The sequence below is a fragment of the Equus quagga genome, chromosome 9 (genome assembly GCF_021613505.1).
Source record: "Equus quagga isolate Etosha38 chromosome 9, UCLA_HA_Equagga_1.0, whole genome shotgun sequence".
NCBI lineage: Eukaryota > Metazoa > Chordata > Mammalia > Perissodactyla > Equidae > Equus > Equus quagga.
This window is the reverse complement of record NC_060275.1, coordinates 9,399,198-9,423,656: the sequence shown is the minus strand read 5'-3', so window position 1 is coordinate 9,423,656 and position 24,459 is coordinate 9,399,198. Positions and strand designations below refer to the sequence as shown.

Sequence of the window (24,459 nt, the reverse complement as noted above, 5' to 3'; positions counted from 1 at the left end):
GATTATATAAAAATGCAACATTGGTTACTGGCACTTAGAAGACACTCAAATATATGTTGAATCAATACCATATTGAGGAAACTGGGGGCAGCTAGCTTAGTCTAGTCAGAAAGCTTCTTGGAAGAAACATGAGAAACTGAGGAAGAAACTGAAACTTTAAGAATAAATAGGAGTGAGCATTTAGCCAGGGCAAGAGGGAATGATGGGAATGGGGAGAAAGAGTAGCATCTGTGAAGGCTAAAAGATGAAAGAGTGGTGGGCAATGTGAAGAAGTGCATGAAATTCAGTGCAATGGAATGGGGTGGTGGGGAGAGAATTTGGAAGCGGAACCTAGGACAGCCAGCACAAGGCCTTGACAACTAAGTGAGGGGAATTGTAAGTCTTGTCTGGAGGGAAACCACAGAAGTATTTTGGGCAGGTCTGAGATATGGCTGTTTACCACCTCTCAGTGATGACTGTGTTCTTTCCCAAGTCCCTTGTGCCCTGGATCTGCAGGGGAGGTAGGTGACCTCGTTGCTATCTATCTATTCATGTCTACCTCGAGACTTCTGTCCTTTTCTCTGCATAGATATAGATAGATAGATAATAGGTAGATAGACAGTAGATAGATATGGCACTCACCACCCTTCCTCGTTATTGTCATTTACACAGCTATTGTCAGTCTCCACCACTCTGAGATTTTAGCCCTAATTTATTCTTTTGTTCCCCTAGTTTTATGAAGATATAATTGACGTACATCACTGTATAAGTTTAGGGTGTAGAGCATAATGGTTTGACTTACATATATTGTGAAATGATTATTGCTATAAGCTTAGTTAGCATCCATTGTCTTATACAGATACAATAAAAAGAGAAAGCAAAAATAGAAAAGGAAAAAAATTTATTTTTTCCTTGCGACGATAACTTGTAGGATTTATTCTCTTAATTTTCAAATATATCATACAGCGGTGTTAACTAAGTCATCATGCTGTACATTACATCCTTAGTATTTATTTATCTCGTAGCTGGAAGTTTGTACCTTCTGATCACCTTTTCTCCTATTCCCCCTCCCTTCACCCCCTGCCTCTTGTAACCACAAGTCTAACCCCTTTTCCACAAGTTTGGTTTTTTGTTTGTTTTTTTATTCCACATGTAAGTGAGATGATACAGTATTTCTCTCTCTCTGTCTGACTTATCTCATTTAGCATAATGCCCTCAAGATTCATCCACGATGTGAGAAATGGCAGGATTTCCTCATTTTTTATGGCTGAATAATATTCCTCTGTGTGTGTCTGTGTATATCACAACTTCTTTATCCATTTATCCATTGATGGACATTTAGGTTGTTTCTATGTCTTAGCTATTGTAAATAATGTTGTGATGAACATGGGGGTGCAGATAAGATTCTGAGTTAGTGTTTTTATTTCCTTTGGATATATTTCCAGAAGTGGAATTGCTGGATCATAGTAGTTCTATTTTTTTTTCTTTTTTTTGAGAATTTTTTTTTTAAAGATTTTATTTTTACTTTTTTCCCCCAAACCCCCCTGGTACATAGTTGTGTATTTTTTTTTCAGTTGTGGGTCCTTCCAGTTGTGGCATATGGGATGCTGCCTCAGCATGGCTTGATGAGCGGTGCCATGTCCGCGCCCAGGATTCGAACCGTCGAAACCCTGGGCCACTGAAGCAAAGCATGAGAACTTAACCACTCAGCCACGGGGCCAGCCCCAGTAGTTCTATTTTTAATATTTTGAGGATCCTCTGTACTATTTTCCATAGTGGCTGGACCAGTTTACATTCCCACCAACAAGGTGCAAGTGTTTCCTTTTCTCCACTTCATTTCCAACAGTTATCTCTTGTCTTTTTGATGCTAGTCATTCTAACAGGCGTGAGGTCATACCTCATTGTGGTTTTGCATTTCTCTAATGACTGGTGATGCTAAACATCTTTTCATGTACCTGTTGGTCTTTCAATGTATGTCTTTTAGAGAAATGTCTATTAGGTCTTTTGTCCATTTTTTTTTTTTTTTTGAGGAAGATTAGCCCTGAGCTAACATCTGCCACCAATCCTCGCCTTTTTGCTGAGGAAGATAGGCCCTGTAGTTTTACTGAATTTGTGGATTAGATTGAAAAGATTTTTGGTGGAGTCTTTAGGATTTTCCATATATAAAATTACGTTATCTGCAAATAGAGACAGTTTTACTTCTTCCTTTCCAATTCTGATGCCCCTTATTTCTTTTTCTTGCCTGATTGCTCTGACAAGGATTTCCAGTACTGTGATGAATAGGAATGGTGAGAGTGGGCACCCTTGTCTTGTACCTAATTTTAGAGGAAAATTTTTCAACATTTTACCATTGAGTATGTTGTTAGCTGTGGGCTTATCGTATATGGCCTCTATTATGTTGAGGTCCATTCCTTCTATACCTAATTTGTCAAGTTTTTATCATAAATAGATGTTGAATTTTGTCAGATGCTTTTTCTGCATCTATTGAGGTCATATGATTTTTTCTTTCACTCTATTAATGTGATGTATCATGTTGGTTGATTTGTGCATGTTGAACCATCCTTGCATCCCAGGTATAAATCCCATTTGACCATAATGAATGATCCTTTTAAAGTGCTGCTAAATTCAGTTTGCTAGAATTTTATTGAGAATTTTTGCGTCTATATTCATCAGAGATGTTGGTCTATAGTTTTCTTTACTGGTAGTGTTCTTTTCTTGCTTTGGTATCAAGATATGCTGACCTTGTAAAATGAGTTTGGGAGTGTTCCCTTCTCTTCAATTTTTGAAAGAGTTTGAGGAGGATTGGTGTTTGTTCTTCTTTAAATGTTTGGTAAAATTCACCAGTGAAGCCATCTGGTATTGAGCTTTGCTTCATTGGGAGATTTTTGATTACTGATTCAATCTCCTTACTAGTAATTGCTTTATTCAAACTTTTTTATTTGTTCCTAATTCAGTCTTGGTAATTTGAATGTTTCTAAGAATTTTTCCTTTTCTTCTGTGTTGCCATTCTCTGGGTGTATAGTTGTTTGCAGTAGCCTCTTATGCTCCTTTGTATTTCTGTGGTATCAATTGTAATGTCTCCTTTTCATTTATAATTTTGTTGAGTTGAGTCCTCTCTTTTTTCCTTAGTCTAGCTAAAAGTTTGTCAGTTTTGTTTATCTAATTTCCACATATTCATGGATTTTCCAGTTTTTCTCTTGTTATTGATTTCTAGTTTCATACCATCATGGTCAGAGAAGATACTTGGTATGATTTCAGTTTTCTTCAATTTTCTAAGACTTCTTTTGTGGCCTAACACATAGCCTATCCTAGAAAATGTTTCATGTGCGCTTGAGAAGAATGAGTATTCTGCTGTTGTTGGGTAGAATGTTCTACATATGTCTGTTAAGTCCATATGGTCTATAGTGTTTTTCAAAACTGCTGTTTCCTTATTAATTCTCTGTCTGGATGATCTATTCACTGTTGAGAGTGGGATATTAGAGTCCCCAACTATTAATTGTATTGTTTACTTCTCTTTTAGCTGTGTTAGTTTTTGCTTCATGTATTTAGGTGCTCCAATGTTGGGTGCATAAATATTTCAATTATTATGTCTTTTTTGATGTATTGACTCCTTTATCAGTATATAATGACCTTCTTTGTCTCTTTTACTATTTTTAGTTTAATGTCTATTTTGTCTGATATAAGTCTAGCTTCCTCTTTTGAGTTTCGTTATGGTTATGATTTGCTTGAAATATCTTTCTGTCCTTTCACTCTCAACATACGTGTGGAAGGCTAAAGTGAGTCTTTGGCAGGCAGCATATTGTTTGATCTTGTTCATCCCTTCTGTGTCTCTTGATTGGTGAATATAATCTGTTTACATTTAAAGTAATTATTGGTATGGAAAGACTTACTATTACCATTTCCTTAATTGTTTGCTGGTTGCTTTGTAGATCCACTGTACCTTGTTTCTTATCCTGCTGTCTTTTTTTGTGTTTTGATGTCTTTTGATATCAGCATGCTTTGATTTCTTTGTCATGTTCTTTTGTGTAATATCCACAGGTTTTCCCCTTGTAGTTACCATGAGTCTTATATAAAACATCTTAAAATTATAACATTCTGTTTTAACAATAATAACTTAACTTCAATATAATTCCTAAGCTTTACACTTTTACTTCTCCTCTCCCCTCACTTTTTAGGTTATTGATCTTACAATTTACATATCTTTTATATTGTGTAACTAATAACAGATTATAGTAGTTATGGTTATTTTTGCTATGTTTAACCATAAACTAGAGTTTATATATGTCATCCTATTCTCTTCTGTCCTGAAAAGTTTCTGTTGAGAAATCCGCTGACAGTCTTATGGGTGTTCCCTTGTTTGTAACTTCTCCCTTCTCTTGCTTTTAAAATCCTGACATTGTCTTTGACTTTTGACGCTTGTAATGTGTCTCTGTGTGGCTGTATTTGTTTTCAACCTATTTGGGATTCTTTGGGCTTCTTGGATCTGCATGTCTATTTATTTCCCCATGTTTGGGAAGTTTTCAGCCATTACTGCTTTAAATATACTTTCTGTCCCTTTCTCTTTCTCTTCTTCTGAAATTTTCATAATGTGAATATTGTTTCTTTTCATTGTGTTCTGTAATTCCCATAGGCTTTCTTCACTGTTTTTCATTCTTTTTTCTTTTTGTTCCTCTTACTGGATAATTTCAAATGCCCTGTCTTCCAGGTTGCAGATTCTTTCTGCTGCATGGTTAAGTTTATTTTGAAACTCTTTATTGAATTGTCCAGTTCAGTTATTGTTTTTTTCAGCTCTAGTATTTCTGGGTTTTTCTTCTTTTGATGGTTTCAATTGCTTATTTGAACTCATTTTGTTCATGTATTTTTTTCCTAATTTTGTTTAGTTGTCCATGCGTTCTTATAGTTCACTAGGGTCCTTTAGGAGGATTATTCTGAATTCTTTGTCTAACAGTTTACAGATCTCCATTTCTTTAGGATCAGTTAGTAGAGCTTTATCAGTTTTCTTTGCTCATGCCTTATTTACCTGGTTTTTCGTAATCTTTGATTCTTACATTGGTATCTGTGGTGAGTAAGTGGTCTCCTTTTCCAGACTTTGTAGGTTCACTCTGGCAAAGACAGTTCTTCACCAGTCAGCTCAGTTTGAGTTTCTGGATACGTCTGCTTATAACATCTTTGGGTCACTGTGGCTTGCTGTTAGGGTCTGTTTTTGGGCAAGGCAACTGTTCAAGCTCTAAGGTCAGCGGTGTGGGGTGTCCACTGGCTGAGAACAGCTGGATAGGGCTGCTGGCTTGGTTCCCTGACCAAGTGAGATGGTAGGATGGTCTTCATGGTTGCCTGCATTCTCTGGTTAGGCTTTCTAGATGGTCAAGACTAGCTACCCTATTCAGCAGTAGGTGGGGCTATGAATGAGCTTGCCTGCCCTGGAATGGCAGCAGGACAGGACCCAGGGCCTGCACAGCTTGTTGTTTGGAGACCTAAATCAGAATAGAGTGCACTGAATATCCTGGTCAGGTGAGGCCACTGGTTTTGCTCTGCAGATGGGGGAAGCCATGGACTGTGCTGTCTGTTCCCCTGTTGCGGTAAGCAGGGCTGTTGGATGGACTATGCAGCTTCCTGAGTACTCTGATGAGGTTCCCTGGTCGGTCAGGCTGAAAGCTGAATTCAGCAATAAGTGGGGCTATGAATTAGTTTCTTTTCCTGGGTACAGTGGGAGACACAACTCCAGGGCCACTAATGCTTTTTGTTTGTGATCTTGACTCAAGCTGGCCCATACTCCAAGTTCCCTGTCAGAACAGGGCCATTGGATTTGTTCTGGGGATAATCCATTCTGCTCGCCTGCCCATTGGCTGGAGAGTTTCTGGGTTACACAGCTTCCAGGTATGGTCTGTGTGGTCAAAACTACATTCATAATAATTTTAAGATTTTTTTGCCTTTTTCACTATATTGATTTTGTATTGATCATGCAAAATAAATGGCAGATAAAGCTGTTTACAGCTGGTTCCAGTGACTCAGATGGTAGGCAACAACTAAATTTAAAGAAAGTTGCAAAGAAATATTTTGAAATATTAGAATCTGAATTTTACTCAAGTGAAAGAATGCTTACTATTTCTCATTAGTTTTCATATGTACAGAATTGGGATTTCATTTTAAGGAATGTGCTTTAAATACTAGTTACCCATCTTCATCCCATCAGCACTAATGAGTCCCGTTTGACTTTTGTAATATTACTAATGCTATGACTGGAAGTGATATGCTGCAATTAAATTAAACTAAGAGTGTGCCAACGTTATTTCACTTACTATTTAGTGCAAGAAATTTTCTCTTTATATTTCGATACTACATAAATTGTATAAATCATGAGTACATTTCCATTTACTATTCCTTGCTGTTATTTAAAAGAGCTTAATAGTGATGATAGGGAAAAATCTAATTTGATCATAAACTTATTTTCAATAGGAAGTATGTAAAATAAAATGTTTAAATATTTTTACTATATTTTAAACACTTATCCTAATGTACTAGTTAACTCCTTTTTTCTCATATTAAGCAATTCAGCTATTGCTTTAATTGCTGATTATTTCAGATAATAGTCATCAAAATTATTATTCAGAGGAAATTAACCGAAGTTCCTTGGTGCAGAGATACCTGGAAAGATATGGCTGTCGGTCCAGTTACAAAATAACTAAAATTGTAGTAGACATATGCAGGAAGTTTGGAAATCAGAAGCTCAACTATAATTCAACAAATAATAAGGTGCCCATTTCTGTTTCAGAAACATTTTTAGAAATCTGGTTCTTTGAAAGTTCCATAAGAAAATTCCAATAACCATGCTTATATGTAATATATACAAAAGTTTATACCTAACTCAGTACGTATCTTCTCTTTAAATGGAAGAGTATATGTTTTGTTGAAAGGTTTTCTGTTTGAATCTTAGTCAAGGATTTAGGGTTTTTTTGTCTTATTTTCTATCGGAGGACAGAAACCCATATAAATGGTTTTAGGTGCCTATGAACCAAAGGTCTTCATTTATGAAGAAGTTGCAGGATAAGTAATTTCCCCTGCATATGTTTTTGTCATTTTTGTAAATTGTAATCTAGACAAATATTTATATTGTAGAGGAAAACAATTCTTCTTGTTTATCATATATTAACCTTCTTATCATTGTAGTACTCTTTAGAGAGCTAGGGGTTCTCTTCTAAATTAAAAAAAAGTCAAATATTAGATTATAATGTTTTCCCTTTTATCTGTGGGAAATTAAGCATTAATCCTTTGAGTTTTAAGCCAATCACAATATCACTTATTTCTCTGTCACACAATTTGTATTTCTTACTGTATTAATTCTCATAGTCTGTGTATTTATAAAACACCTTTTGAAGACTTTTTTTTCTTTTCTGCTTATTTTTTTTCATGAATTTTATTTTGAAATAACATTGCTTTTCTTTCTAGTTTGGATATCTAATTTTTTGTTTTAATAATAGCTTGAGTCTTAGTTGTAATCAATTACCAAGAGTACTTACTGGTTTTTAAATATTTCATTAGGTCCTAATTTGTTTTCCTTTCATTTTTTTTTTCTGGATGCAGGTCATGAGGCTCTTAATAAAACTGCCATCTCCTGTGTTTTATGAAAGTTTCAGCACATCTTTGTGGAAACTGACTTCTCTGACTCAGTAGCAGATTGTCACCTGTGTAGAGGGCCTGTGGGCTGGCAGGCACTGTCATAATAACTGGGCTCAATTGCTAGAGTACAGAGCCATGAGGAAGAGTTTCCAAATCATGTTATAATAAGTAAAACTGAGTAGTTTTGTACTGAATCTTTTGTTCTTACTTTTTCAATTCTTTTAAAGAGTTTTATAATTTTAATCACATTCCATCCTTGCATTTCTATAACTGATATTTCTGCAATTTCCTTTTCTTTTGGTTAAAATAATAAGGAAGAATAACTGGATTTTTATACCTATATTCAACATTAGATGAAGATTAATCCCAGTGGTTCATAACATGTGATAACAGATGGAAAGTTGGGACAAAAATAGCAATTTCATTTCTTTCATTGAGTTTCATGATGCTGGAATTCATTCCAATATCCAAAGGCAAAGAGGCACATAGCCCAGTGCTCTTAAAAAGCTTCCTACTGAAAGCAGACATCTGTTGTATGTTAATTGAGTAAAATAAAATAAGGAAGGAAGGAATGTTCGTTCCCTGGGTACTTTATTAGCATTCTCTTCTCTTTAGATTCTCAAAGAGACTAGTGGGAAATATGTATATCATGAGATGATCAAATACTAGGGCTGTTGTCATGAAAATTAATATTAATATTATTTGACAATGTTTTGTCTTCCTTTGATGTTAGACAATATTGTTATTCTCTGTGCAAACTCTTTAGCATGTTACTCAGGTTAATGCAACTTGAAGTCAGTTTTAATAAAGATCCATATTAAGACCATTGTGAGATACTGGTTACAAATTAAACACCCTTAACATTTTGTCACACATCTTGATGAGAATATTCTACTCATCATAGAAAGAGGGGCTCTATAGTTGTCTTTAATTTGGATAAAATTAACACCAATTAAGTGTCCCTTATCAAGATGCCACACCATAAACACTTGTAATATTGCTGCCCCAGGTGATCCAATGGAATCCTGAAGTGTTCTCAGCTACAAATTTGCCACATGATATCATTGCTTTGATTCTGCAGTTGCTATGGTACCCTGAACGAATTCTCAGTATTAGTCCTTCAGGGTATAAATTAAGAATCATCAGCATGGTTGGATGTCAAGTGCTTAGTTCCCACTGGCCATGATGCTGTTTTAATTTATTGAAAATAAAAGAAAGAAAAAGAAAAATACCTCTGAACTGGAATAAACTGTTTAATAGAATGCTTTGTATATAAATATCAATAATCAGAAGATTATCTAGGTTAATACATTTTAAAGCAATATCAATACTTTTTAGACTTATTAAGACATCAATATCCATTTATCCATCCAATTCTTAGAGAATACTTTAAAAATTCTTTATATAGATATAAAGCAGTGAAGTAGTCTAGATTCAAGTGATGGAATTACTTAAGATAATCTTAAGAACTTTGAAATTACTGCATATATTCAATTGACTTAATTCTTTTGTAGATACCCTTGAATTAATTTTGATTTGGCTTAATATATAAGTATTATAACAACTGAAATGCATGTCATATTTGTTTTTATTATTTGTTTATTTTAACAGCTTTGAGATATAATTCACCTACCTTAAAATTCACCCATTTAAACTGTTCAATTCAACAGTTTTTAGTAACATCTTAGTGTTGTGCAACAACTACAGTCTGATTTTAAAGCATTTTCATCATCCTCCAAAGAAAGCACATATCCATGAGCAGTCGTTCCCCATTCTCCCTTTACTCCCAGGCCCTTGGCAATCACTAATCTACTCTCTGTCCCTATAGATTTACCTATTTTGGACATTTCATATAAATGCAATCATAGAATGTATGACTTTTTGTGACTGGGTTCTTTCACTTAGTATACTGTTTTCAAGGTTCATCTACATTGTAGCACGGATCAATTTTTCATTCTTTTCATGGCCAAATAACATTCCATTGTGTGTAACCACATTTTTCTTCACTCTTCAGTTGATGGGTATTTGGGTTGTTTCCACTTTTTGTCTATTATGAATCATGCTATTATGAACATTCATGTACAAGTTTTCCTGTAGATTGTGTTTTTATTTCCCTTGGAATTCCTGGATCATATGGTAACTCTATGTTTACACTTTAAGGGCCACCAAACTATTTCCTAAAGTGGCTGCACTATTTTACATTATTATAAGCCACGTTCAAGGGTTCCAATTTCTCCACATTTTCACCAACACTAGATAATATCCATCCTCAGGGAGGTGAAGTGATGTCTCATTGTGGTTTTGATTTGAAATACCCTAGTGACTACTGATACCGATCATGTTTTTATGTACTAATTGGCCAATAGTATACTTTCTTGGGGTAAAATATTTATTCTGATCCTTTGCCCATTTTTTAAATTGGGTTATTTGTTGTTTTGTTATTGAGTTGTGTTTTTTTTAATATATTCTGGATACACAACACTTCTAAGATACATGGTTTGCAAATGTTTTTTCTCATTACATAGATTGTCATTTCAACTTCTTGATAGTTTTATTTGAGGCTTAAAACTTTTTAAAATAATTCTGATGCAAGCCAATTTATGTTTTTTTCTTTTGCTGCTTGTGCTTTTGGTGTTGTATATAAAATATGTTACCTAACCGATTGCCATGAAGATTTACCTCCATGTTTTATTCTAAGAGTTTTATAGTTTTAGCTCTTATATTTAGGTCTATGATCCATTTTGAGTTAATTTTTATAAATGAGGTGAGCTAGGGGTTCAACTTCAATCTCTTGCTTATGGATATATAGTTGTCCCACAACTAATTGTTGAAAAAATTATTCTTTCCCCATTGAAATATCTTGGCACCCGTGTCAATATCCAGTTGACCACAAATGTAGGAGTTTCTTTCTGGAGTCTGGAATGAATTTTATTCCATTAACCTAAATGTCTATTCTCTGCCAAAAAAATATTCTTTTGATTATTATAGCTTTTTAGTAAGTATTAAAATCAGGAAGTGTTAGTTTTCCAAATTTGTTTTTCTTTTCTAATTCTTGTTTTCATACTTAATTTATTTTGGTTAAGAATGTTGAGCTTTACCACAGATTTACCTACATGTGTTCTCAAAGAGAAAGAAACACCGTCAGTAAAGCACAGCCACTTGGAAAGTTATTCTGGCTTTTTGTCACTAAGATGACAATAAAACCTTTGGGAAAATAATTGATTAAAATCATTGGGAATGTAATTTTCATCATTCCATTCACTGTAAGGTCCATTTAGAGAATACTGTCTCCAGGTTTCCAAAAATATAGTTCCTTAAAATGAGAATCTCTCAAATCTGAACCTTGTGTCATTCTATATAAAATTACTCAAACCAATTCACTTATAAGCAAACATTATACATTTTGCTGTATAGAATTTAATTCACAGATTGAATTATTCAGCTGAGATATACTCATATTAGTTTCATTAACCCTATATGTACAACAACTGCATTGTTACCTTAGTTTATTAGGAAAGTTAGTTTATAGACCTCAAAGGTCAATAAATTATTTCAGCAATACATTTATCCAATGCTAGCTGTTTAACATTTCTTAAACATTTTAACAATTGTCCAGTAGACAAGGAGGCTACTTACTTTAAATGGAAGGTACTTGGTAGAAATTTTGTAGCCAGTTTCATGAAAGCTTGAGAGTCTTATGAAATTCAATGACGTATGTATAAAAAAAGAAAGCCAGTAATGAAACTAATAAATAATTCTGGTAAATCATCATGGGTCACAAGACCACAGAACATTTTATATTCTGTTAAAATGAGATCATGTCTTATTTTTGAAAACCTTAGTAATAATTACTTGGAATCACTGAATTTAACTCATCCAATAATTTCCATATAGGTAATAATAAGATATCATATTTAAAGACTTGAAATTGATTCTGACATTGAAAAATAAGTAGACTCATGTAACAAAAGCCATATACTTAGCAAATTTCTCAAAAGGCAACCACTTTCCATCAGAGATCACCAAGACGTTTTAGTAAAATGTTCCTATTGAATTTGCTGACTGTTTTTTTGGGTGAAGAGCTTACCAGAGTATAATCCTTAATAAAATGGTTCATAATATTTCAGTTCCAATTATAAGTATCTGTGCAAAATTTAGTCTGTGAATTATTTGAAGTCAGCAAGTTGTCACGCCCACTCATTCCTTACAAAGGCTCTGCATCACATGCGTTGGGCTTAGGGAATTTGTGAACAGCACACTTATCTGAATTTGTGCCATAATTGCTCATTACCTTAATCAAATTCCAAGCTGGAGAGATTATAATGACACCCCACTGTAGATGCCTGGAGCAGAGTTGGAGCAGATTGGCCAGAAGGACTTGCCAGGATACCCGACGCTCAACATGTCGCTTCAATTTCTGTGACAGGAATGGGTCCTGTTCAATTGCTAATGGAAAGATGTATCAAAACTGATTATCAACAGTCTCCATTTAGAGTTAGATAAAGATTTATAATACAAAAAAGGGGATTTATGTGCTGTTATCAGCAGCATCTAACAGGCCTCCATTTCTAATCTTTTCTGTTTGATTTTATTTTCCTTTCTTTTCAATGATAGAAATTAATATTTTCAGGAATTGCAACTCCTTTTTAGTGAAAATCATTGTCTCCATATCACTAAGGCTCAGACGATAACTAGGACCTTGTTTTACTGCCAGTTTGATCAGATTATAAGATATGGTTTGAGTATATTTGAATATATTTTTCTTGAACCATAAATTTTGGGGAATCTACCCAGATTTCAGCCAGGCCGCCTGGGGCCTTACCAGAGTAATAACAGGAACAAAGCAATTACTCTGTGCTCACAGTAAATAGTGAATTGGATTTATCTGGCATGTAAGAGTTTTAGGATACTATTGATATAAAAATTTTCAAATTATAGCCTACATTCTTGGCAAAGATTTTTAACGAAAGTGGAAGGGCATCTGTTGCTTTAGCCTATCCAACATCCATTTAATCTTTCCCTTTTTTAACATGCAAACGTTATTCCAAGCACTTGAAATACATGCATGAATAAAATGAATATCCTTTCTGCATGGAATTTGCATTCCAGTGGAAAGAGACTGAGGCAAGTAACATATAAACCATGTAATTGTTAGGGAAAAAAAATCAGTGCTCTTGCTTTGGGGACAGGTTGTAATATTAAATATGGTGTCTGGCTTCAGATTTGAGTAAATATATGAAAGATTTTATAGAAAGTTAATCATTCAGATATTTGTTGAATGAGAGTTCCAGGCAGTGGGAGGTCAATATAAAGTCCTTGATAAAATGATGATCAAATAGAGAAAGAAACCAGATGATATATGAGAGAGCATTGCCTATTGATGAAACTATGGATGTCCTTGAGCAGGTGAAAGAGGAGAGGATCTGGTGCACTAGTGAGGACAGGGAAAATTAAAGTTTATATATTTACACACACATATATATACATATACATACATGTGTGAATAGAATATATGGCTACAGCACTATCTAGAGGCTAACAGTCTATGAGACAGAGAATGAAAACAACTATTATAAATAATTTAGTGCAATAAGTTTGAGGATAAAGGTGTGCAATCAGTATAACAGAGTATCTGAGGAAAGCTACGTCATTCAGGCCAGGGTCATTGGACTGACTTCTACTCAGCGTGTTCCAAGGACCAGCAGCTCCGAATCATCACCTGGGAACTTGAGAAAACGCAAAAATCTTGAGACCCCTTGAGACCAACTGAATCGTTATTTGCACTAATATCCTAAAATGATTCATAAGAATGTTAAATTTTAAGAAGCCTATTTTAAAGGATTTGAGGAGTAGAGCGACCATCCATTTAAGAGAGAAGATAGAATGTGAGCAAAGGTATGAGGGAAGAAAAAAGTAAAATGAATATCACCACCACCAAACCCACTCTGTTGTATGCTGAGAATTACAAAAAGCTCAGCGTTGCTGGAGAATACAAGATCAGGATTGCCCTGGTAGAGGTACTACAAGGGAGGAAGTTAGAGAAGAGCTTACACGCTAATCTGGCCCCTGAGATTCAATCTGTAGGCACTGGGAGCTATTGAGGGTTTTGTCAAGTCGATGATGTGGTCAGAATCGCATTTGAGCCAGGTCTTGGAGGCAATCAGATGAGAGATTGTGAAGGCCTGGACCACACCTAGGGCACTTTCCATTGTGCTTAAAATATCCTTCAAGTTCATTTGAAAGTTCATTTATTTTTTATTGTAAGTTTTATGAAAGCTTGGCACAGATTTAGAAAATATCAAAAGGTCTAAACACGTCCACCAGTATTTTGGTACTATTTTTGTTTTTTCTTTATATGTAATTTTATATAAGAAATGTCATGCATTACTTAGAATTTTGTGAGAATTTTTTTCTCAACCCAAGTAACAAAATAGTGTTATGAACTCTAAATAAGCATTTTAATGTCTACAGAACGTTCTATTAGAGTGATGGGTTATAATTAAACTTAGTACTTTTAGTAACCATTCAGGTCAGTTTGACTTTTTCATGATTGTAATGAAAAATATTTGTACAAAAAGAGTTTTTATGTGTTTCTGCTATCATTTTAAAGATACTTCAATACATGATGAATGAAAAAACCTGAATGTTAAGACTTTTGATATGCTTCCAAAACACATTACAAAATTGATTCCAATTACTCCAATTTTGAATATAGTAAATATCTTTTACTTATTTTAAGTATCGTAATCTATTCAAACTCTACTGTTTTTTCATATAGTTGGACCAAAATATTCCTTAAATATCTAGTAATACCTGTCTGTGCTTGATTAAGCTTCCCAAGTAGTTATCATGTATCTCATATTGGTATTCATATATTAAAATCCAATATGTTAGAGTAGAAGCTGGAAATTTGTAAATTGAAGAGAAAAATTTGAAAGATGACATTTCTCATTCAAAATTAAATCATTTAGGAACTGTCCTTGGAACTGGCACTGTAATGCCAAATAAGTGAGTTTTTTCCAAGTAGATATTTAGGGAAAAAGATGAAAATGTGAAATTATCTGAGGTTCCAGAATAATATTAGTTAAACATTATTATTAGCTTTCTTGATGTAATTTTTATTTTGATCATATAGAATAGAATTTAAATCTTTCTGAAAATTAATCTTTAATGAGGCATGAATGCTAAACATTCTGATTCCTCCTCGAATAATGAAAATATGCAAGACTGTATCCAAAGAAGCAAAAAGTAATCTGTATACTTAGCCTCCTGGAATTTTATAAGACCTCTTAAACAATGGATAGGATATGATTGTATTCTAATAAATACTTTTATAATAGTTATCCAAAAGTAGACAACAGTCTTTGTCCATTAACTTGAAGAATTAACTTCAGGTCATATATAATGATTAAATGCAACATAAGCCTAATATTAATAAATACATGTTATACTGTAGTAAAAAATGCAGAAAAAATGTGAACTGGAGAAGTGTAGAAGATTTGTATATTTCTAATTCAACATTTATCTTTATAAAGTGGAAACTAAGAAAAGTAGGCTCTAAAAAAGACCTGTACAAGTTTGATAAGGGAGAGCTTTTATGGTAAGAAAGTAAACTTGGATTATGTATACAACAGTAATTCTCTTAGGTGTATGAGAACCTGAGAAGTGTGGATGTCTACAAAATGTGGGTATTACCAAAAACATCTGAATATTTGAAACTCAGAAATAAAATTAATAATATTGGGGTGTTCATTTAATATACTTTAATAAAATGTTCATTACATGGGCACAAATAATTGGTGAAAAGGGTTTATAGAATGGTATTCCTCCATGACGGCATGAAGAAAAATATCTTTTTTTCTCCCTGGAAAATAATGTCACCAACTTAACTCACTATAATTCTTTGCCATATTTAAAGTGATTTAACTTGAATCACACTGGCCTAGGGATGAGAGAATTGGGACCAGGTTTCATCCTGAGTAGTAGTTTGCCTTTCTACATAATAAGGAAGATTTGATTATCCTTACAGTTTTATTAAAAACTAAAATTATTAATTTTATTTTACTCTGGTGCCATAGGGCAGCAATCTTCTTGGAGAAGCAAAATTTCTGTCTTGAAGCTGCATATGCATGGAGATTTCCGTAAGATTTTAAAATATTCACTTGGAGGGATATAGTTGCTAGAAATTATTGTGAGGACGAGAGGACAGTAAAACTATGTAAACCTTCCCCACGGAACTTCCACTCAGGCTAAGAAGAAGACAGTTTGGCAACTTAAATAAAACACTTTAGAAATATTTACTGGTCAAATTGGAGGAACACAATTAACAATATTTGAGGAAGATATTTTTTCCCAAGAAGGGCCGTTCAAAACCAAGACCTCAGCTTGTTCACACTGTGCTGGGGTCCATTGTTTAAACTTGCATTTCCAGAAACTTGATAGGTCTATAACCAGCAGTGGAGGGAGTGTCCTGCAGACCGGTTCGTGCTACTCCAACTCACAAGGCTCGCACAGTCCAACTTGCTAATATAGAGAGAAAATATCATTTCAACAAGCTTAGATCCTCATGTGCGCTGCACTTTTTGAAAACGTGTAACTTCTGCTTCTACCGTTTCTGTTACATTCCAGTCGTCACCTCAGGTTAAGTTAAATGTTGTTTTCTCGACTTTTGCTTTGCTGAATAGTCTGCCTTTAAATTGACTTCCACATTTTAGGTGCATGTGCTCTTTTTACTGCATTAACATTCCGAATCGTGACGATGCCATCACTGTGTAGCCAAGCATCGCTCACAATTGCAGTCCTCAGAATTACCCTAGACTTCAATCCTAATTAGCTTTCTAATAAAACAAGTTTAAATTAGTTCCAATATATTGGATACTTACTACATACCCAGTACCGCACAATGTGCTCTCTATGTGTTATCTTACTTCATGTTCTCAACTAGCCTGTAAAATAAGTGCTAGCATTACACCCGTTTTAAAGATTAGGAATTTGAGACTCACTGTGGATAAGAAACTTGCTGTAAGACACGAATCAGAAAACTGTAATACGAACTCTAATTGTTTGATTTCAAAGCTTAAAGTCACATTTCAAAATAAAATAGAATTTATTTTAAAATAATTATGTCGGTCAGGAACAAAAAGGAAAATACAGATTAATTTTTAGGAATGCAAAGAGTGTTCAGTGAGATATAAGTTTTGTGAAATAATAGTTCAATTAACAAGACAATTTAACTACTATACATAAACAACAAAATTTAGAAAATTTAAATATCCCTTTTAATATCATAAATATAAAATTACTAGAAATAAATCTAATAAAATGTAATACAAAACTTCTAGTGAATAAATTATAATGATTGAGAGACTTTAAGGATGACCTAAAAAAATTTAAAATACATCATGTTCATGGACAAAACATTAAATATTGAAACGATGTCAAATATACTTAAATTATTCTATGGAATTAATAATGAAATTCCAGGCTAAATACAAATAGAGTTCTTCATGAAATTTACTATGCTGTTTCTAAATTACGAAAAGTCTAGAATATCCTTGATGCTTCTGAGGAAAACGAGCTGGGGGAAGGGAGCTTGCCCTGTTGCATATCAGGATTCATGAAGAAGGCTGTAGTAGTTCACACTGTGGAGGACCAAATAAATTACACCCCAAAATAGGACCTACGATCAGACTTTATAAAAGAAACTTTATGCATAGAATATATAGAATGTTGATATATGACAGATTTGATATGTCAGATCAATAGGGAAAAGTTTATTCAATATTTACACCTATTAAAAGGTATTTCTATAGAGAAAAAATAAAATTGGATATCTACCTCACATTATTTATAAAAATTAACTCCAGCTTGATCAAAGACTTAAATGAACGATGCAAAACTTTAACAAATTTTAGTTGAAAATATAGATTAATATTTCCCTAAACTTTGATTAAGGATGTATTTTTTCAGCATTATTAATACACCCCAACTGTAAGAGAAAATATTGATAAATTTTACTTAATAAAATGACTGTTATTCATCTAAAGATATCTTAAATAAAATAGAAAAATAAGTTATCAACTTAATACATATTTACCAAAGATACTGGGAACACATAATTGGCAAATGATTAATATCAAGTTTATAACATAAATGTACAGATGAAAAGAAAAGGAAAGGCTCCAAATAAAATAATGAGATCTGAAAATGCACAAAAGAACAAAAACATTAAGCTAATAAAAATATAAACAGACACTGAACCTTATTAATCAGGGATTGGCGTGTTTTACTATCTCACAGCATCAAGTGTCAGCGGAGATGCGCTCAAACAAGATCCCTTCTAATCACCTTTGGGAAGTAAATTAGTAAACGATTTTGGGAGACATTTTGGCATTATTTTGTAAAATAAAACATTAGAAAAGTATGGCAATTCTCCTCCTAGGTATATCTCAAGAGAAAACTTTGCACATATGCATCGGAAAGCACATATAAGAATGTTCAGAGCAGCACAAGGCTGCAAACAATCTAATACTCATGGACAGGAGGGTGATGTAATTCACGGCATATTCATGCAATGCTATAACAAAACGCAGAACACATAGGCTAGAGTGAGACACTGTTATGGATGAATCTTAGCAATTCAAATAGAAAAGCAAGCATCAGAAGATTATATACAGCACAATACCCATTTTTTTTAAAGTTTGAGTTAAAAACAACTAAAAAGAAACACCACATTTTAAAGAATATTTATATTTATATCAATATATATACACTTAGCATATGTACATGCATATATGTATATATACACATAGGCTATGTTTAAATATATAAATATATACATATATATATATATGCTAAAATTATGTATTTTCCAATCATGGGAATAATAAACACAAGTTCCAGTACAGTCACTTACATAGGAAGAGGAGGCAAGGGTAGGAATGGGAGAAGAATGCCAAGCTAGAAAAGATTTTGTCAAATGTTGTAGAGTCCACGTAGATGTTTGTTTTATTATTGAATATATGCATTGATTCTACTATTGAAAAGTCCCGTATACTCATGCGTATATACGGAAGAAACCCATGCTTGAACTACTGATAAGAATGTCATGCAAAAAAGAAAGCTTGTTTCTAAAAACAGTCCCTCATTTCAATCATTTTAACTCAAGCATTTTGTTTTTTTGCAGCTTGATAATTTCCTGAATCAGATCCGTAAGCTCCAGAGATCTCTGGATGAACAGAAAGAAGCAAATGAAAACTTGGAGATTAAACTCAGGCACTTACAAGACCGGTAATTATTTTACAAAATACATTGAATTCAACATTAAGACCTTAGATAAGAAAATCTTGATATCCAATTTTTTTCACGTTTTCTTAAATATCAGTAAGATTATTTTCATTAACTAGAAATATTAATGAAAGAAACTTATAGACACTCAATACTTGAATTGTTGGATTTCTTAACTTATTTTTTTTTTTTTTGCCTAATGGATGTTGCATGTTATGGTAAAGACAATTTAAATATTATTTAAAACTTTAATTCTGAAATGTGTTAAATTTCTGAAAGGCAAACGGAATTTTCAGAATACATTTCATGTAAAGCTGAATGAGAATAAATGCAAAATAAAATCAGTTGTAAGCCACACAATGTGCTGGGTGGTTGCTAAGAGAACCATTGTATTCGAGTAAAAGTAACTATTTGTTTAAGTAATTGATAGACCTGTGCCCGTGTGTTTTTTGTCTATGTGGTAGCGGTGGTATGTTGTGTGAAAAATGTTTTCATCCGAGAGTGGTAACAATAAACTTGGCATAATTCTTGATACAAGGCAAAAATTGGGCAGAGGCGTCAAACAATATGATCTGTATTATAAAGAGACTGAAGGGGCAAGGTAAGATTTGTAAGATTTGCATTATTCTAGGTTCTTCACATATGTTAACTCAAATAACCTTCATAAGACTTATGTGATAGGACCTATTATCTTCATAAACCAAATGAGGAAATTGAGGTGCAGTAGGTTAAGTGGACAGGGTTGTAGGATTTGGTTTGTACAGGTAATGGGTTAAGACTTAACTGCCTCACTGATTTCCCTACTAAATATTGGGAACAAAAATGTTGTTTCAGTTATATCTTGCTGTGTAGCAATTTATGCCAAAACTTAGCGGCTGAAACAATGATTTCTTACCCTTCGAGATTCAGTGAGTTGGCTATGTTGAAAGGGTGGTCCTTCCGTTCTGTGATATTGGCTGGTGTCACTCTTGAGGTTGCATTCAGCTGGGAATTCACCTGGGGCTGGAATGTGTAAGATGGTTTCATTCTGATGTCTGAATGGGCCAGAATGACGGCATCCTGGGCCTTCCGCTCCATGAACTTCCTTTCTCCTCAATCTGTAGTACAGCCTAGGCTTCTTAAAGGCCAGCTGGTTCCCAAGAGGGTAAAATGGATTTCAGCTTTACCCTCTTGATGCCTACTTGCCCTCTTGGTCATCCTTTCTTCAAAAGAAATGGTCATGGTCGTGTTGGCTGTCAATGAGCTTTCTTCTCCCATATCCTAGACATAGAATGATGGGGAGGCAGAGGTCTCTTTCATTTTCAACTCTGCTTATTTTAGTTCAACCTGGTGGTGAATTTCCTGGTAGAACTTTCTTTAAACCTTTCACAGTTGTATGAATCTTATCAGAACTTACTACATCCATGTCCCACAAACCACATCTATATTCCTTTTGAGATGGAGCTCTCCTTTGTGCTTGTCAGGTTGTCATGCACGATACTCAGGATTTTTACATTCTTGGTCCACTTTTAAACTTCCATTAAACCCTGTCTTAAGTCTTTCTTAGTTGTTAAAAAAAGGTTTTATGGCCAATTTGATTTTATCTTTGCCTGGGCACAATTTCTCACTTCAAGACTGCCTTCTCTATTTCCTGTAAAATCTACTTGAAAATTGAATAGTTAACTTTTTCACTTATTACACTTATTTTTCTCTTACAATCGCTTATCACACATGGCTCACAGGTGACACACTGCTGATTGTTGACCCAGTTCATAACACGAGTTTCCCTTTTTCCAGCCTCCAATACTATCTTGTCACTGTCCCTGCAGCCAACACGAACCGTCTCTTCACTGCCCTTCCAGCATCTACTTGTCCGCAGCCTCTAAACTGATGCCACTTATTTTAGGTTTTTGTTATAGCGACACCTCACTTCCAGGTACCAAGATATGTTCAAGATATCTGTTGCTGAAAAATGAATTACCCAAATATCTAACTGCCTAGAACACTTGTAAATTGTGTATCACAGTTCTGTGGGTTTTCTGGGTTCACTGGGCTGGTTTTTCTGCTTTAAATGGAGGTGGCTGCAGTTACTCCTGCAGCTGTGTTCCACAGAGAGCTCTCACTGGGGCCAGAATGTGCAAGATGAGCCCACCCACATATCTGACACCTCAGCTGGAGTGAGGAATGACAGTTATTGGCTGGGCCACTCCCTTGTTCCAAGTATTCACTCAATACTCAGTAGTCAAGCTTGAATTTCTTCACGTGGATGTTGGCTTCCAAGAGGATTTCTGGGGAGTCACACATTGCCCCTTCCTCCAGATTCTACTGGTCATAGTAGGTCACAAGGCCATCCCAGAGGATGTGGATTCATTCAAGAGGAGAAAAAATTGACCCATGGCTTTATGGAAAGAGCCATATGCTCTATAGGGACATCCTAGATATTGCTGCCATCTGTCTTTGCAGACAATTCACCACAAATACAATATCTTTTGATTAGCCTTTATGCATGCCCTATGCCTCCAGTTAAATCAGAAGATAGGCTTTGCTCTTTGTTATCTCTCTGACCTTGAGCATGTTACTTACAAAAGAACTATGTAATACTCCCTCAAAGACTGAGTGAAATAATGTATGAGAAACACCTGCCACAGCACCTGACATTAATAAATAGTCAACAAACACTATCTCCCTCTACTTTTTAAGAGAGAATTTCCTTCAGAGCAAATAGATTTAGAAAGTAAATTTTCTATGCAAAAAGGAAAATGTGCTTTTTAAGAAATCTTGGAAATGCCTTACAGAAAATTTTAAAATTGTAATGATGCTTGCCCTTGACTTCAATTACTTAAACCTGTATCCTTTTATTGGGTATGCATTCTTACCTCTTTTGAAATCTCTTTATAAAGTTATTCACACTTCTACTAAAAAGCATTTTATAATAATAATCCTGATATCACACACCTGAAACTCTTGTTTATTAGACTAAAAAAAAGTCAGAGACAGAATATTGTGATATAAAAATATATGCATTAACCAGTAAAGTAAATGTCTGAATTTTTCTCTTTAAATGTTATTAGCTATCATTTTAAGGAAAATGTTTAGAATTATAAATACTAGAGAACTCTCAGAATAAAAGGAAATTGAAATCTAAATATTTTACTTAAATTAGAATTAATATTCATAACCATATTAAAGAAGAAATCCCAATATTGTTTTAAATATACCACTTTGCATTATTTTTGGTAGATCAACCAACTTGAAATATAAACATTTTAAAATACAACAGTAGTAACTTAAGCATAGTTTATATTGAACAACCTAAAGAAAAAGATGTCACAATAGAGAAAATTTAATATTTTATTGCAAAGTGTCAGAGATTTATGTAAAATGTGAAGCAATGCATACGGAAAATAATTTGCCTTTATTTATCCTCATATTTCCAAAAATGCCTATCTTATGACATTGCTTTTATAGAGTTTAATAAAAATATGTGAAAGAAAAGAGCTGAGTGAAAGACAGTTGATTTTGAAACAGACTTTTGAAATACAGTATTCTCTCCATAACCCAAGTGGAGCTGTTACACAGACTTTAAAGATTAGTGTAGAGCTAACACATATATTGTGCACGTCTTCCTCCAAAATGCAAAGGCCTTTTGTGTCCTGAGCTGGTCTGGCCCTAGCTTATTCTTAGGAAGAAAAATGTAGGCTGTGAGCAGTCTGGGAAATGAACTAACCCCCAAGCATTCTTGCCTCGGTAGCACGCGGCTCTCCTCACTGTGGCCGAACTTTGGGTGCGTCACACCAGAAGAGTGGGAAGCATGAGAACAGTTATTTCTAATTTTAATCTTATTGACACGATCCACTTCTAAAGAACACATGATATTTTTCTTCCCATTAGATATTGTTGTGAATATAGTAATATTTTCTGAAATCACCTCCAAAAATCTGGTTTCTATATCTTCAAATGAAGGCTAAATTTTATATTCGTTGTGGGGCATAACTAATGAAGGAACATTTGAAATTTTCTACTCTCATTGAAGATGATTCTGCTGATTAGAAGAGAGTAGTCTTTAGAAATGTGTTCAGTACATCTTTATCCACTATATTCACCAAAAAAATCTAATAAACAATAAAGAGACATATTCAAAAGCAAACTCTACCAGACCAACATAATTATTTTCTTCAATAACAGCTTGGCAAGTTTAACTAGGAAAACAGTTTCTATATTGAATGTAATAATGCTCTTATTTGGACCTCCAAAGTACAATTCACAAGAGGAACACATCTCTTATTTGAATGTATTCTGTTGGGAAAAAATGCTCCTGAGTTCATCTTGAACCAAATTCTGGGGGTCAGGTACCATCTATGGCAACAAGTAATGTGAAAGAGATTTGTCCTAAATAAGCTATTCAATAGCCACATTGATGACTTGGATAAAGAAATAGCACTTATATAATTCTATATTATTTTGTGTTAGAAGAGAAGTAGAAACAAAAAATGGTCCTAATGGAAGAGAATGTAATTTATTAGGAAAAATTTTACGGAATAACTCACATAATAAAACATAGTGAAATAAGAAAGGGCTGCTGAAGCACAAATGTGATATTAACAGTGGATCTCATTTTTCTCCCCATGTGACAGGCACTATTCTACCTGCGTTATGAGGTAGAAATTGGCATCTCCGTCTTACAAGTGAGAAACAGGGGCTTTGATGAGTACATGATTTGCTCACATGTTGTATGCATGTGTGTGGATTGGAAAGAACCTCTGCTTCCTTGACCTGTCAGCATTGTAGAGGAGAGGGTTGGGAAACCATCAGTCATGCATAAGTCATTGAGCAAATCACTTGATCTTTTGAAGTCTCTGTTTTCTGACATGTAAAATGGAGATAACAATACCTGTTTAATCATGAGCTTGCAGCCATAATTAACTGTATGCTAACTGGGCCATTTTGAAGAAGGCCAACGTGTTTAATGATTATTTTATGAGGCTTGAATTAAGGGTAGATTAAATAAAGATGAGAAATACACGAATAAATGTTTTTCATTGGCCAGGATTTCACTAATAATTTTTTTTTATTTATTCATTTAATACGTATTTCTTTACTACTTAAAATTGACCACACTTTTCACTTCTGGCCACCAAAAATGAAAACAGGATCTCAAGAAGAATGACAATGATAAATAGGTTTGAGAATATTTTCCATAAAGGGATATTAGAAAGAATTAAGGTTCTGCTAAAAGGAACAACTTTAACAGTTGCTCCAATTTGACTATCATCAAACAAATCAAATTTCGTTCAGAGAAAGACCCTGGGTAGACGTCTGTAGCAAGAGATGACGAAGTAGAAGAATGTGAACTTAAAACTGAAAAAGTAAAATATTTCATTTTAACTTTAAGCTATAACTTGGGATAAAGAGTGAGAAAATAATATTCATATTTATAAATTGTAATTTTGTGAATGAATATATTACTATACTCTTAGACCTTTTATTCGTTCAGTTACATGAAATCAGATTTGATCAGTTCTCTTTAACTTGCTTTTAGGTCTATTACATGTTTACTCTCTGTGAATGATTGGGTAATAGCTCAGAGAATATTATGGCTCA

General features: G+C 34.0%; 1 protein-coding gene across 3 annotated transcripts in view; it reads left to right on the top strand.

The window, feature by feature from the left end:
* Positions 1–24,459, top strand: part of CCDC102B (coiled-coil domain containing 102B) — a 283,254-nt gene that overhangs the window by 236,051 nt on the left and 22,744 nt on the right. For all 3 annotated transcript variants that reach the window (XM_046672098.1, XM_046672095.1, XM_046672096.1), the window contains one exon: positions 18,779–18,882. In XM_046672098.1, coding sequence (XP_046528054.1) covers positions 18,779–18,882 — 104 coding nt within the window. The remainder of the gene's footprint in view (positions 1–18,778; positions 18,883–24,459) is intronic.